General features: G+C 39.1%; 1 protein-coding gene across 1 annotated transcript in view; it reads right to left on the bottom strand.

The window, feature by feature from the left end:
• The window catches only part of LOC143124675 (adhesion G protein-coupled receptor E2-like), a 34,646-nt gene extending 21,774 nt beyond the window's left edge, over nucleotides 1-12,872 (bottom strand). Inside the window, exons 1-2 of the mRNA XM_076286386.1 lie at nucleotides 12,547-12,872; nucleotides 11,780-12,085 (exon numbers count right to left, since the gene is read on the bottom strand). Coding sequence (XP_076142501.1) covers nucleotides 11,780-12,085; nucleotides 12,547-12,691 — 451 coding nt within the window. The 5' untranslated portion in view covers nucleotides 12,692-12,872. The remainder of the gene's footprint in view (nucleotides 1-11,779; nucleotides 12,086-12,546) is intronic.
• Between the last annotated feature and the right edge of the window lie 788 nt (nucleotides 12,873-13,660).

Below are 13,660 nucleotides of genomic sequence, written 5' to 3' on the forward strand. Positions count from 1 at the left end.
GAGACAGTTTTCTGTGAATATCTCGAGAACCGTAGGGCCTAGGACAGTGTTACTCAAAGTGTGGTCTGGGGACCACTGGTGGTCCGCAAGCTATCCCAAGTGGTCCGCGAGCAGACGTGGTAAAATATAGTATAGATGCTATATTGAACCAACTTGTATGTAAATCCAAACAGTTCTGCAACACTGCCTATGTAAACTATGCCAGTTTAAATCATATTAATCCTCTGACACAATAAGCAAAGTGGTTCAGTGAGTAAGCCTTACTGTTGAAGTATGTACTACTTTTTTTTTTAGATAGGTGGTCCGTGAATTTTTTTTTTATTGGTTAAGTGGTCCTTGGTATGAAAAAGTTTGAGAAACACAGGCCTAGGAGGTCCACCTTTTTTTTGTATGTTGATCTCAAGGGGCCATGTTAACCCATCCCATTACCACTTATTTCATGTATAGCGCCACCTAGTTAAAAATTAAAAAGCAAAAAATTAGGTGTTTTCATCACAATATCTCTGGCTGACATGGTCAAAACTGCACGAAATTAAAAGTGTAGGATCATTATGACACCCTCCGAATGCATGCCAAGTTTTGTGTACTTTCGTTCATGGGGGGCCTTACAATAAAACAATTTATGTGTACATTTAGTGACGTACACCAACAAGGATTCCCGGGACACTGAAAGACCGGGGTACACAAAACTTGGTGGGCATGTACCCCCACATGGATAGCATGGAACCGTCATTTTTCGTTTTGATCTGTAGCCCCCCCGCTGGACTGGACCCCCCGAAAGGAGGGTAGGGCAGACACAGTTCTCTGTGAATATCTTGAGAACTGTAGGGCCTAGGATGACCATTTTTTTTCCGTATGTTTGCCTCCAGGTGTCATGTTAACCCATTTCATGTGCACACATGTGCACAAACAGATACACACACACACACACATACATTCACAGTAATCATACGTATGACACATACTCACACAGTAGACATATGTACGCTTGCATGCACAGGCATATACGCAGGCACACACACAAGCACGCACACACACACACACACACACACACACACACACACACTCACACACACACACACACTCACACACACACACCCACACACATAACATAAACATAACACAAACGAATCACGAATTTCTCAGAATTATGAACAGGCAAGATGGAGGTGGGGTTGTATAAAATTAATTTTACATGTGAAATCTATGAACTAATCATGTTTTGGTACTTGTTGTCTAGCAGATACCAGTGAGAATTGAGTGTGGATAATGCAATTTAGTGAGACAGTTAGAATCATATAGGCCTTTCAGCGTGATTTCTTTTTGTGGAAAAAATGTGCTGGACTGGGCGGCGGTCATATTTTGTACCGCTCTGCGGTACATCTAGTGTAATGCACAACAGGCAACGTTTTGACCCTGCTGGGTCTTCTTCAGGCAAAAGTGGACCACATAAACAATGCAACATTATAAAACATTTTTAGGCTGATGATTGATCTCTTTAACAAGAAATTGTGCCTAAAATTCTCAAAATTGTCCGCTTAAAAAAATAATACTTCAATATCAATACTATCAATTCATGCCTAGTGTGCTTGAGTATAGGCCTAGCCTGCTCTGCCAGTTCTTGTCTACCCCCATTCTGAGCACAAAGTGCAGAGACCTCTGTTAAATCAAGTTTAATAGACTTTTACATAGCTAGTACCAGCTGAAGTCTGTAAGGCCTTCCGTAGCCTATGTAAGTGTGAAGAAAAGAAAGGGTAAAGGATCAGATAGACAAACAGACAGGTGAGTGTGTGTGTGTGTGTGTGTGTGTGTGTGTGTGTGTATGTGTAAGAGAGTGAAAGAGAAAGAGAGACACTACCAGTGACAGTTGGCTGTTGATAGCTGGCAGTGATAGAATTTAGAATATCAAATAACCTGAAGCAATTAGTGCTCTGTTCTTCATGGTTGGTGATATTAGTGACCTTCTAGCCTTTTACATTTAAGCAAGCACATTTTCATAGTTCATGGTGGCACAGTCTAGTTAGGTTATATTCTGAGCAGGGCTTTGAACCGGTTCAAGGAACGAAAACGAAAACCGGGAACTTTTTGTATTTTACAGAGAACAGAAACGAAACCGGAAATGTTATTATTTTTTATGTTCTGGAACAGGAACACTTATTTAAAAATAATGGTTTTTAATAAAAAAAATTAATTTATGTTACTATACACCAACTGGCCTGTAGGTGGCCGGAGACAGTTTTCTGTGAATATCTCGAGAACCGTAGGGCCTAGGACAGTGTTACTCAAAGTGTGGTCTGGGGACCACTGGTGGTCCGCAAGCTATCCCAAGTGGTCCGCGAGCAGACGTGGTAAAATATAGTATAGATGCTATATTGAACCAACTTGTATGTAAATCCAAACAGTTCTGCAACACTGCCTATGTAAACTATGCCAGTTTAAATCATATTAATCCTCTGACACAATAAGCAAAGTGGTTCAGTGAGTAAGCCTTACTGTTGAAGTATGTACTACTTTTTTTTTTAGATAGGTGGTCCGTGAATTTTTTTTTTATTGGTTAAGTGGTCCTTGGTATGAAAAAGTTTGAGAAACACAGGCCTAGGAGGTCCACCTTTTTTTTGTATGTTGATCTCAAGGGGCCATGTTAACCCATCCCATTACCACTTATTTCAACCGGTTAATACCGGTTTTATTTCGTTCCTTAAAGTTTTCGTTGCCTAATTAACTAAAAAAAAAAAAAAGTAATTATTTTCCTGCGCGCGTTACCATGACGGCTGAGGTTCACTTCCTGTGTGACATCACATCAGACATTCGCTGAGTGAATGGAGAGAGAGCGGTGGATTACAAAGTCTCCACTCCACATCTTAAATAAGAGGTAAATTACGATCCATCGTTAATTAAAACGCTCATTCCAAACACAATATCAATAGCTATATTTGTCGACTCCACGTTAATGATGGACTAGCGAACATTAGGCCTACTGGATGGCCTTTCCCCCCGACAGTTGGAATTTGTTGTTGCCCGAGTGGCATAACCACGTGTCTTAATAATGTTGTTACGTTTGTGTGGAAATTTTCTCTTTTAACAATAAACTACACATTTGAAATAATTGTAGGCCTATTTAATTATTATTAATAATAATAATATAATTATTATTATGTAATAATGGTTGTAATATTATTACATTTGGTTTAAGCTGGATGAGAAAGATGTGACATAATTCTATAGCATTAAACAGCTGACAGGAACGAAATTAACCGTTCCGGGAACAGTATTTTTTTGTTCTAACCGGTTCGGGAACGTCAATTTATTGGTGGAACTCATAACCGGAAACGTTATAATTCCGTTTCTGTTCGGAACGAACCGATTGGAAAAAAAAATCGGTTCAAAGCCCTGATTCTGAGGTGTGTATTTCTCTTAGTCAGGTGATGGCACACATATTCTAAAAGAAACAGATTTTGGGCTATGTATCCAGTGACAGATATGTGTGGACTGGTGAATGACCTATCACTAGAGACATATGCCAAATGTCTTGTTTTTGTCCATGAGAGAGTATGGAGATGGTGATCACGGATCAGCCAATGATTACATTGTTACAGTGCAGTTATTTTACAACAGAACAAAGCAGTTTGGCACAGGAACTGCAACAAATCCACCTGTAACAGTGAGCATCTGCAGCATGCTAAGATTTGCTACTAGAAATCATGTGAAGCACGCAGGACTCAGAAAAGACGTGGTAGACCATCTTCTGAACCTGCAGCAACACCTGCAACTGCATCAAGTCCATCTAGAGGGACTTTGTACACTTGTTCAGCAGCAGCTGCTGCCAGCATAGATAAGTGCTTCTTCTGTCAGAAGCAGACAAAAGAGCGTCTTCATGAGGTGTCCTCTTTCAATGCAGGCAACCAACCAAGAGATATAAGTAATATTTTGAAGTCAATGACTTTTAACAGGTAGCCAGTGTAAATATGCTAGGATGGGGGAAATATGTTCATATTTTGTGTGTGTGTGAGCAGCTGCATTTTGTATAAGCTGTAAGCTCTTTAGACAGGTAACATTACAGCCAGCGTAATAGCATTGCAATAGTCTATCCTTGAGGTGACAAAAGCATGAATTAATTTCTCGGCATCTGGTAAGGATAAGGACTTCCTTATCTTTGAAATGTTCCTTAATTGGTAAAATTAAGTTTTGGTGATCTGTTTTATGTGATTATTTAGTGCTAGGTCCTGGTCAATTATAACTCCTAGGTTTTTAACACTTGTGGATGAGGTCAGTGGAAGATCACTATAGGATATCCTTCATCTTTTTAGAACCTAAAACCATGACTTCTGTTTTATCTGAGCAGGAAATTATTCATCATCTATGTCTTTATATCTCTTATACATGTGTTAAGTTTGGCTAACGGAGTTAATTCATCAGGTTTTAAAGTTATTATTATTTTCACTGTTCAAATAATTGCCATAATCTATGATATGACCTAATATGCTGAGGAAATAAATTCAAAAGTGCTTCGGGAAGAAGTTTTTTTTTTCACATACAAGGAATTTCAGGCCACAGATATAACCTAGGGGACACAATGAAAATAAATTAACACTCCCCTCAATGTCAACACTTATTTCTTTGCATTGATGTGCGACTATAGAGTTGATGAATTTGCTGCAGACATTGCAGAGGACTTTATTTTCAACACTTTATTTTTATCAACACCATCAGGCCGTTTTTTAAAAGTAAATGTTCCAATCAATGATCCAGGCAGCACGTTTTCTTCTCTCCTTCATTTTACAGTCTAATTTTTACTGACTAGAACAGCTCGGGGCCAAAGGTCATACGGAATCGATTAATCTGCACTAATTGTTTTAATCAGTTATTTTTTCTCAAATTAATTAATCGAAATTAATCAGTTATTTTGACAGCCCTAATAGTTATGTATCATCTGCTAAACAACAGGGGCCCCAGTACTGAGCCTTGAGGCACTCCATATTTTACCATAATCTGAGTAGATGGTTTATTATGGACCTGTACATTTGTTGACGGTTAGGAAGGTATGATCTAAACCAAGCGAGTGCTGAGTCTTTGATTTTTCAAGCCTGACTGTTATCGTATCTGTTATCTGTCATAGTTATTGTAGAGTGGAGTATTGGAATAAATGTTAGCTCTATGGTCTTCTGTTTGTTTTTTGAATGGCAGAAAAGCTGTTGTTCCTCATATTATTATTTTATTATTATTATTATTATTATTATTATTATTATTATTGATTTACTTTCTTCCAGATATAAAGTTATTTTGTGATTTTTTTTGTGAATAAAATGATGGCTTGATTGAAAAAAGTTGGTACTCATGATCCTAAATTCATAAACTCAAAGTTGCAAGTTGGGTGCTTAATATCACATCGGGTTTATGCAGCCATATTTGTGTATGGGTATCCTAGGTATCTTTGTGCTTCAGGGATATTCTGAACAACGATCTTAAATCGAGTTGAGTGATTACCCAGGCTTTATTTACAATAACTTTAAAAATTATGTTTCATTGCAACTTTGAGGGCATTTCCTAGCCTGACGTAGTCATACTCAATTCTAGTCAGAATATGAGTCTGATACTGCTCCATTGGGACGTAATTATGGGGCGTGTTTCAACCGATACAGGGGGGGAATGCCTCTGCACTCAATTGGATAGACCTAACCAATCAGAGCAACAAAATAGCTTACCGTGAGGTGTAGGAAGAGAACACACGAACCATCCTTCTTCTCCTATATCCCCTCAGTTTTTAAAAATAATTCTGTTGAACAGTGATATTCTACAAACATGTTAAACAGCTGGGAAAGGCTGTCGCAAATCCCTTGAACAGGTGGTCAATCAGAGATTTCAAACGAATGAGGGAACATGTCGCAATGCAACATCGCTGTTTTCCTTTGATGAAAGTGAAACCACATCTCAACTTTGGCCAAAGTTTTCAGAAATAATCGTTTTCAGTGATACAACCTCATTAAATAATATGAATTTTCCATATGGGGTCTTAAAAGCCATGTATCCTAGCCACAGCGTTTTTGTTTCAAACATGAGCCTAATCTAAGCGTGCTCAGATAACGTGATAGACCAGGCGCTGTTGCTCACCTGTCCATCATCGTAAAGCCTGATTTGATTGGTCCGCCCGATATAGGGCGAGCATACTTCCACCACAGTGGAGCAATGCCAGACCGAACTTCCCGACCTCAAATGTTGTGGGCGGGACTAAGTTCGGAATGGCACCCAGGCTAGGCATTTCCACCCTTTATCTAAAAAAAAAGCACAATTTTGCTGTCCATGGGCTAAAAGTGTGTTTATTATAAAGTGTGTTTTTAATCTGGTAACCAAATGTTTAGCTCACCAGTTTCTCATTTTAATTCTGAATCCATACATACCTCATATGTTATATTTGGTTAAACTAGTTTAATAAGTAAAACAGTTTAAATATTTTGCAGCGCCCACTAGAGGCTATTTTGTTATCTGTGTGTTTGACACTCAGACTCAAATTGTTCTATAGACCCTTCACTTCAACTTAGAAGTGAAAAACAAACTTTAACACCAATTTGAAATGACTGAGAAAAATTACACATATATACGACCCCACTACTCCCTCTACAGTCACAGAACATATTTTACCTTGCCCTTCCCCCTGGATATGGTACATGTGCATTTGTTTTTGAGCTGAAGGACTAGCAATAGGCAGAGACAATATCCAAAGAGCTACGTCTACTGACCAGGTAATGTTTCACGGAAGATTTCCCGCAAGATTTCTCTGACCCGCCGTCAGTCAAATTGCAAGGCTGGTGCGGGTTTTTTTCTAAAACCGGCTGATTTATGTTCTTCTGTCGGAGCATCGGTTTCAGTGAATATGATCAAAAAAATCTTGCCAACTGCAGCTTTAATGTTCTCCATTATGTCCAATATTCCAATATGTGGTTTAATGTTATGCATTTTTCATTAGTGGGTCACTTTGACACTAAAAGTAAGATTCTATGTAATGAATCTATGATATCTGTACTGTCCATGTGTATATCGGTGTGTGACTGTATGACTGTGTGAATGCAGTGTTTCACTGTTCTCCTTGGCTGAGTCAGTAGCTATCTTCTTCGGATTGTCAGGTTGCCACTAATCAGAGTCTGATTCAGTGTAGTCCACATGAGATGGGATGACCAACGCCATCTCCCGTCAGCCTGAAAGGATACTTGAACCCTAACTATTTCCTTGTCTAGTTAGAGCAGCTGATAGATCTTTAGGCGAAGTCATGCTGTCTCTCCCTTGATGCGCATCATTGTAAATAAACTCTGTTCCTGATTTGCCATACTATTGGTCTAACTGGGTCTCTATTCATCTGTGGTATCAAAATGACCATCATTATAATTTCTTTCAAAAATTAAAGGGATACCTTTGTATATGCGATTTCTGTAATAGTGGTACTGAAAACTTTTTGATTTTCTGTTATTTTAAGTTATAGTGTAAACCAGTGGTCTCCTTTTTTTCTTCAGAGGGCCAGCTCACCATGCCTGGCTCTAAAGAGAGGGACAGAGACTCTGAGTTTGTCAGTAACCGTAAATAGCTTAATAAGCTTAATAAGCAGTCTACCTTAGTTGGGGTCTTCTGATGGGCAAAAATGTCTGCACAATGTCAGCCTCCGTGTTGTCCCTGTCAAGGTTGCACCTCAACAGGCACAGCAAGATCTATATTTAACAGAATTACCCCACCATAATTGGGGGGTACTGCTCCTTCACTTCTTCTATGACCATCATGGTCCACTACCATATCAATCCCCACCATGATCGCCAAGTGCAACATGTGTTGTGCAACACACATACAAGGTGTAAACATGCGACAAACTGATAATCAGTAGGCTACAGAATATCTCATTGTTATTATATATCCAAAAGAGAACTGTCAAAACTCCCAAAAGTTACAAGTTAAGTGCACTGAAATTCCATTCTAATTACTACTAAAGTACTTTACAATTACTAGTAATACCTTTACAAGAAGCCTATTGCCTATTTCATTAAATATTGATTTGGTTTATTTTTAGATTTCATAAGACCTGGAGGTAAGACCCAACCCTCTCATATACTGTATAAACAGAAACCAATGTTCCATTATAGTCTATGGTAGTCAGTGTCAAATCAACACAATTACTTGGAGATATGTGAAACCTGAGCAATCTTTAATGTGATTAAGGAGCTATGAAAAACCATACTACCACAGAAGAACTACAGAGCAGTAACCTACAAGAATCCGATAACCAGAACAAGCTGGGTATCATCAACACTACAGTATCCTACACCAACAGAGTCATACACACATGCACAAACACAGATACAATTTTCCTTTTTTATCATAGTGTCTGTGAATAAAATCAAATCCTAGTTTCATTGAGAGAGTATCAGGGTTCTCAGGTGCAACTACTGTACATTTATCAAACTAAAAATTTGAAATAATAGAATGTAAAACCAATACTAACCAATTAAAAACAAATTAAAATACTACTGTACTATTTAGCCTAGGCTACTTGGCTCTTTTTATTTTTCCACAGGTTTCACTGATGTTATGTAGGCTTAGCTATATCAGACCCTTTTGTGCATAACATAAAAACAACACAGGATCTGTGCCAAACTCATTTCAAGGGCACAGTAATTTATTCAAAATAAAATGAGAATGGACACCTAGGCTATGGAGTTCATCTTGAAAATGACAATCGATTTTACCTCACCACAATGTAAAGCTTGATTTAAATAGAGAATTATCTTGCTAACTAACCTTGCTAACTAACCTTGGTAACTAACCAAGGTCCACTTTACTAGCCTCGAGGGGTAAGTAGGAGGTAAGTAGCCGGTAATTCAATGTATGAAGACGTGACATGAGCTATGAACGAACAAAACATGTTAATAAATGAAGGTTGTAAAATAACACATTTTCAGAGACGTCTGCTAGCAACTTCCATTTACCCATGCATCAGCAGCAAACCGAATTTAGCCTACTGGAGGAATTTACCTAGTGTTTTGTCATTCAACGTTGACACTTGCTTGAGAAGTTGAAGTCGTTGTCTATCTCCGTTGCTAGCGCTACGGTGGTTAAAAATGGTACGGTTCACAATAGGGGTGTCTGGAATCGCTTTACATTAAAATGTTCCTACAGTGAACATAGGAGTTGACATAGTATTGTAGCCTAACTCTAATGATATTTTTTCACAATATCAGAAAAAAATATCTGACCCCCCAAAAACTGATATTTCTGTCTCTTTGGGGGGTACTGGGTCTTCATTGGGGGGTATAGTACTCGAACTATGATATTTAAAGGGACTCCAGGCAAGCCTGATGCTTTTTCTCTATGAAACTTCCCCTCGCTCGGTCTGAAGCTCTTTTCCTTTTCTTTGCGTCTTCCGTCAAGGGTTTTCGCTGCTTCTTCGCTGGCTCTGCCATTATACACACGTTTGCAACAATCTCTAGCGTTTCGTTAGCCTGCCTCTGTGCTGTAAACTGATCCTGCTTCGGTCGGCGGGTAGGATACACCGAACTTGCAAGTGGGATATTCTTCCTACAGGCAGTAGGGGCAGGCGAGAGAGCCTTCATTCGCCCCATAATGAGTCATTTAACCATATACCGACTTATGAAGATGATTAATTAACACGAAAACATTGCCTGGTGTCCCTTTAATTTCTGATTGCAATCTAATACCATTGTTAGCTGTATTTATTTATTTCATATTGCCATCATGCCATATCAATATAACATGTAGTTCAACATGGAAAAATGAAATAATACTAATAAAAATACTATAGCATTCCTAAAAAATACATTTTATTCAAATTTGTTTAACTCTGAACTCAAGCTGTGAACAAGCAATATCCTTCAAATAATTTAAAGTTCTCAAACTGTGAGAGTTTTTTGAAGTGCTGGAAAAAAAACCATCTGAAATGGCCACCATTTTAACTTTCACTCACCTGGTGTGAACTCTGCTGTAGCTATGAACATTTGAACAAGTGAATAAAAGATGGAAATAATTATCCCAGAAAGTCCCAAAAATATGATTTGAATAGAAGTTAGGCCTATTAACAATTAATTCATAAACTTTTAGAATACTTTAGAATACATTATTTGCAGATAGGCCTACATTTCATTCCGTTTTCAATTGCAAACTTGAAACAGCGCCAACCTAACGACCAGTGGATAAAAAAAGTATTACATTGTGTACTGTTAAGACTCGCCATAGAGAATGAATAGGGGAAATTACGGAAGTTATAGTTTGACGGTGTCATACTCCTGTGCGGGCCTGCTGCTATATACCACAGACATGTTTTGTTCAAAATGAGGTGGCTGGCGGGCAGTAGTTTGGGAACCACTGGTGTAGACTGATGTCACAAATGTACAGAAAACACTTAATACTGAATGTATATGTTAGAATGTTGACCTATTGAATTCATTTTGAACTGTCATCCAAAAGTTTGGACACACCTTCTCATTCAATGCGTTTCCCTTATTTTCATGACTACATTGTAGATTCATCAACACAATTAATGAACACATGTGGAATTATGTACTTAACAAAAAAGTGTGAAATAACTGAAAACATGTCTTATATTCTAGTTTCTTCAAAGTTTTTAATTTAATACCATATTCAGCAAGCCATAACTTGACAAATATTCATCTGTGGGCCAAATAACTTCATTCATAGTTTTGATGCCTTCATTGAGAATCTACAATGTAAATAGTCATGAAATTAAAGAAAACACATTGAAATGAGAAGACGTGTCCAAACATTTGACCTGTACTGTACATACATAGACCTAAATGGCAATGCCAGAACACTAAGATCCCTATGTTGCAGTTGCACTGCACTGAATTGGTGTAAAACGTTTTGCTGCTGGGGCCATCTTTTATCTATCTTAAAGTGTAAGTTGAGTGTAAATTGACCCTGTTGTATAATTTCAGGCAATGCAATCTATATATTTTGTGTGACTCACATCTGTCCACTTCTCCTTCTCACAAATTGTGTGAGAGTTCTTCTCTGAATTGTATGGGGTGTTAGAGCTCCTCTCTGAGTTCTGTGTCTGTGAGAGCAAATATCTTAGATCTGACCATAGCCACAGCCACCTACTCTGCGAGCACTGCAATCATTTTGTTTAGCTCACGTCTGTCCACTACACATATCCTGCCCTTCCTGTATGCCTCCCCATTGACTTGAATAGGAAAATAGCTGCATGATAACTGCCCAAAGGGCGTTACAAAGATGGCCGCAGAGTGTGTGTGTGTGTGTGTGTGGGGGGGGGGGGGCTTTGGGCTAAGTGAAGGCTCAGTCAAATGTGTAGGGAGGCCCAAGATCACTTTTTGTCGATTTGTTATTTATGCATACAATACACATTGCAGTGGACATTAAGCATAAAGAAATAAGAGTTGAGTCCATTTAAACATGCATCATTTTCATTCAGTTACAGTCACATTCTGATTTTGTATAGAACTCTGTTGCGTGTGTGTACGTGGTGCTATAATCCCCCCACCCCCCAGGTACCCAGGGTCTCACTAAACTGGGTGAATGGTTATGGTAGGACAAAGTAATGCATTGTATATAAATCTAAGTCTGTATTGTAACATATTGTGTATGCTATATATATATTTTCCTTGGTGGTGGCGGGACAAAAAAAACAAACAGTTTATGTGGCATCAACATTATTTTGGACATTAACATTATTAACCCCATAAACTGATTATATTATCATGACATCTAATAACACACAGAATATCTATTAAAAGAATCAGTGCCTTACCTTCTCTCACCTCCAGGTTGATACGTGTGGTTGCGTTACTTGCTGGGTCCGTGACGCACTCGTACTGTCCCGTATCCTGTGTGGTCAGCTGGGCTAGGCCAACTTCGAAATAACCCGTGCCATTGTCTTTGAGGAAGAACCTGCCCTCCTCGACCCTTTTATCACGAGTCCTTATCAGCTCCGTGCATTTCGCATCTTGCCATTTGCAGACTTGCTTGTCGTTCCCCGAGCCAGAGCCTCCGTACTCACACTTGAAGTAGACGGCTCCTCCGACATAGGCTGTTACATTAATGGCCTTTGCCATTCCTGTCACAAACGTCGTTAATTATTTATTGTATTAAAACTTTTTGTTTTCATCTTCTAATGTCTTTCATACAAATAGAATTCGAGAGAGCTCTGAGCTATTTACTAAAGATCTTAACCACCCCCCACCCCCCACCCCCCACTCGCCCCTTAGGCATGTGTACTTGCTTGAAACTTGGAAATGAAAACATGACACTACAGAACAGTAGAGATATAAAAACACAATATAGATATAGTACAATATCTGTACGTAGAGCAGCAAGTTCAATATGTTTTCATTTCATTTTCCACTGGCGCTACAGCTCTAGTTCCTGATACATTAAGAAGCTCTACATAACGACAGACAGATAGACAGACACAGACAGAGAGAGAGAGAGAGAAAGAGAGAGAGAGAGACATTTTGAAAGAGTGACACTCTCCTTCACATGCACCTGAGCTACATGCATACCTGAACATGAGCTTACCTGTTATCAGATAGAGAGTTAGAACGCATAGGGCCATCATGCTGAATGTCCTCCGTGGTGCTCTTGTGGTTGGAGCGACTGACTGACACATTTCCTTTTTGCTGCTGGTGATGTGTGACTGTTGATGGTCATTGCAACACATCATCCACCAAAAACAAATTGCAGACGTCCAGACAGAACGAAAGTGCCGGATTGGTTTATACTTCTAAGAAAGGGGTTGATCCATATTCTCTTCTCTGGCTTCATGAGAAGTGCGTGCTGTCGTTTTCAGTAATGACAAAGCGGAAACAATGAGGTTGCATCCTGCGTCACCATGAGAATATCAACATGGCTTGCACTGTTGGACACATTGACCTGAGTGGACTTTGCAAACATCCAGCTCTTATCTCACACCTCTCTCCCTCCTCCCTCATCCCTCCCTCTTTTCCTCTCCCTGTCCCTATCATATCACTCCATCACTGACAGTGTGCATGTGTGTGTGTGTGTGTTGTACATGTGTGTGCTTGCACGTTGTGACTTCTGGGTACCTACTGCTTCTCGGAAATGTGGCGACACATCTTTTAAGAGTGCAAACCAAGATGCCAGAACCTCCTCACATGACAAGAACAGCTGGGCGACTACTGACCCTCACAGCTGACCTGACCCAAAGTATCCATGTGAATCCAAATTCTGATCCAAATTCACCCTCTACCTTTTAAAAGAATATGAAATACACTGGGCCTATACGGATTCCATTAAAAAGCTTTTTTTTTTTTCCAGTCAAAAATCATAGGACCGGTTCTAGATAAGGCACCAGCGCAGTTACTGGCACCGTGGTGCTCAAAAACGGTAGAACTGAAACTGAACACGCATTAAGTCAGAGCTTCATCTCCAGCTGAAAACAATGAATCTGAAATCGTGTACATGAAGTGCAGTGGGGAAGTGTATCGGTAAAGGACCTGTCTAGTTTCCTGGTTTACATACTGTACTATGAAGCTAATGAGTTACATTGATAACGGAGTTAATATCAGCGCGTACTAATGCTAAGTCTACTATCAATGCTAATAAATAACTCTGATGTAACTGAGCATTCTGACTTAAACTTAAGGAATCCCGGGGAGAATCCTAAACTTGA

This window comes from Alosa pseudoharengus, unplaced genomic scaffold, assembly GCF_046254945.1.
Source record: "Alosa pseudoharengus isolate Yale_2024_CS ecotype anadromous, Long Island Sound unplaced genomic scaffold, YU_APseudo_1.1 YU_APseudo_1.1_scf_1, whole genome shotgun sequence".
Lineage (NCBI taxonomy): Eukaryota > Metazoa > Chordata > Actinopteri > Clupeiformes > Clupeidae > Alosa > Alosa pseudoharengus.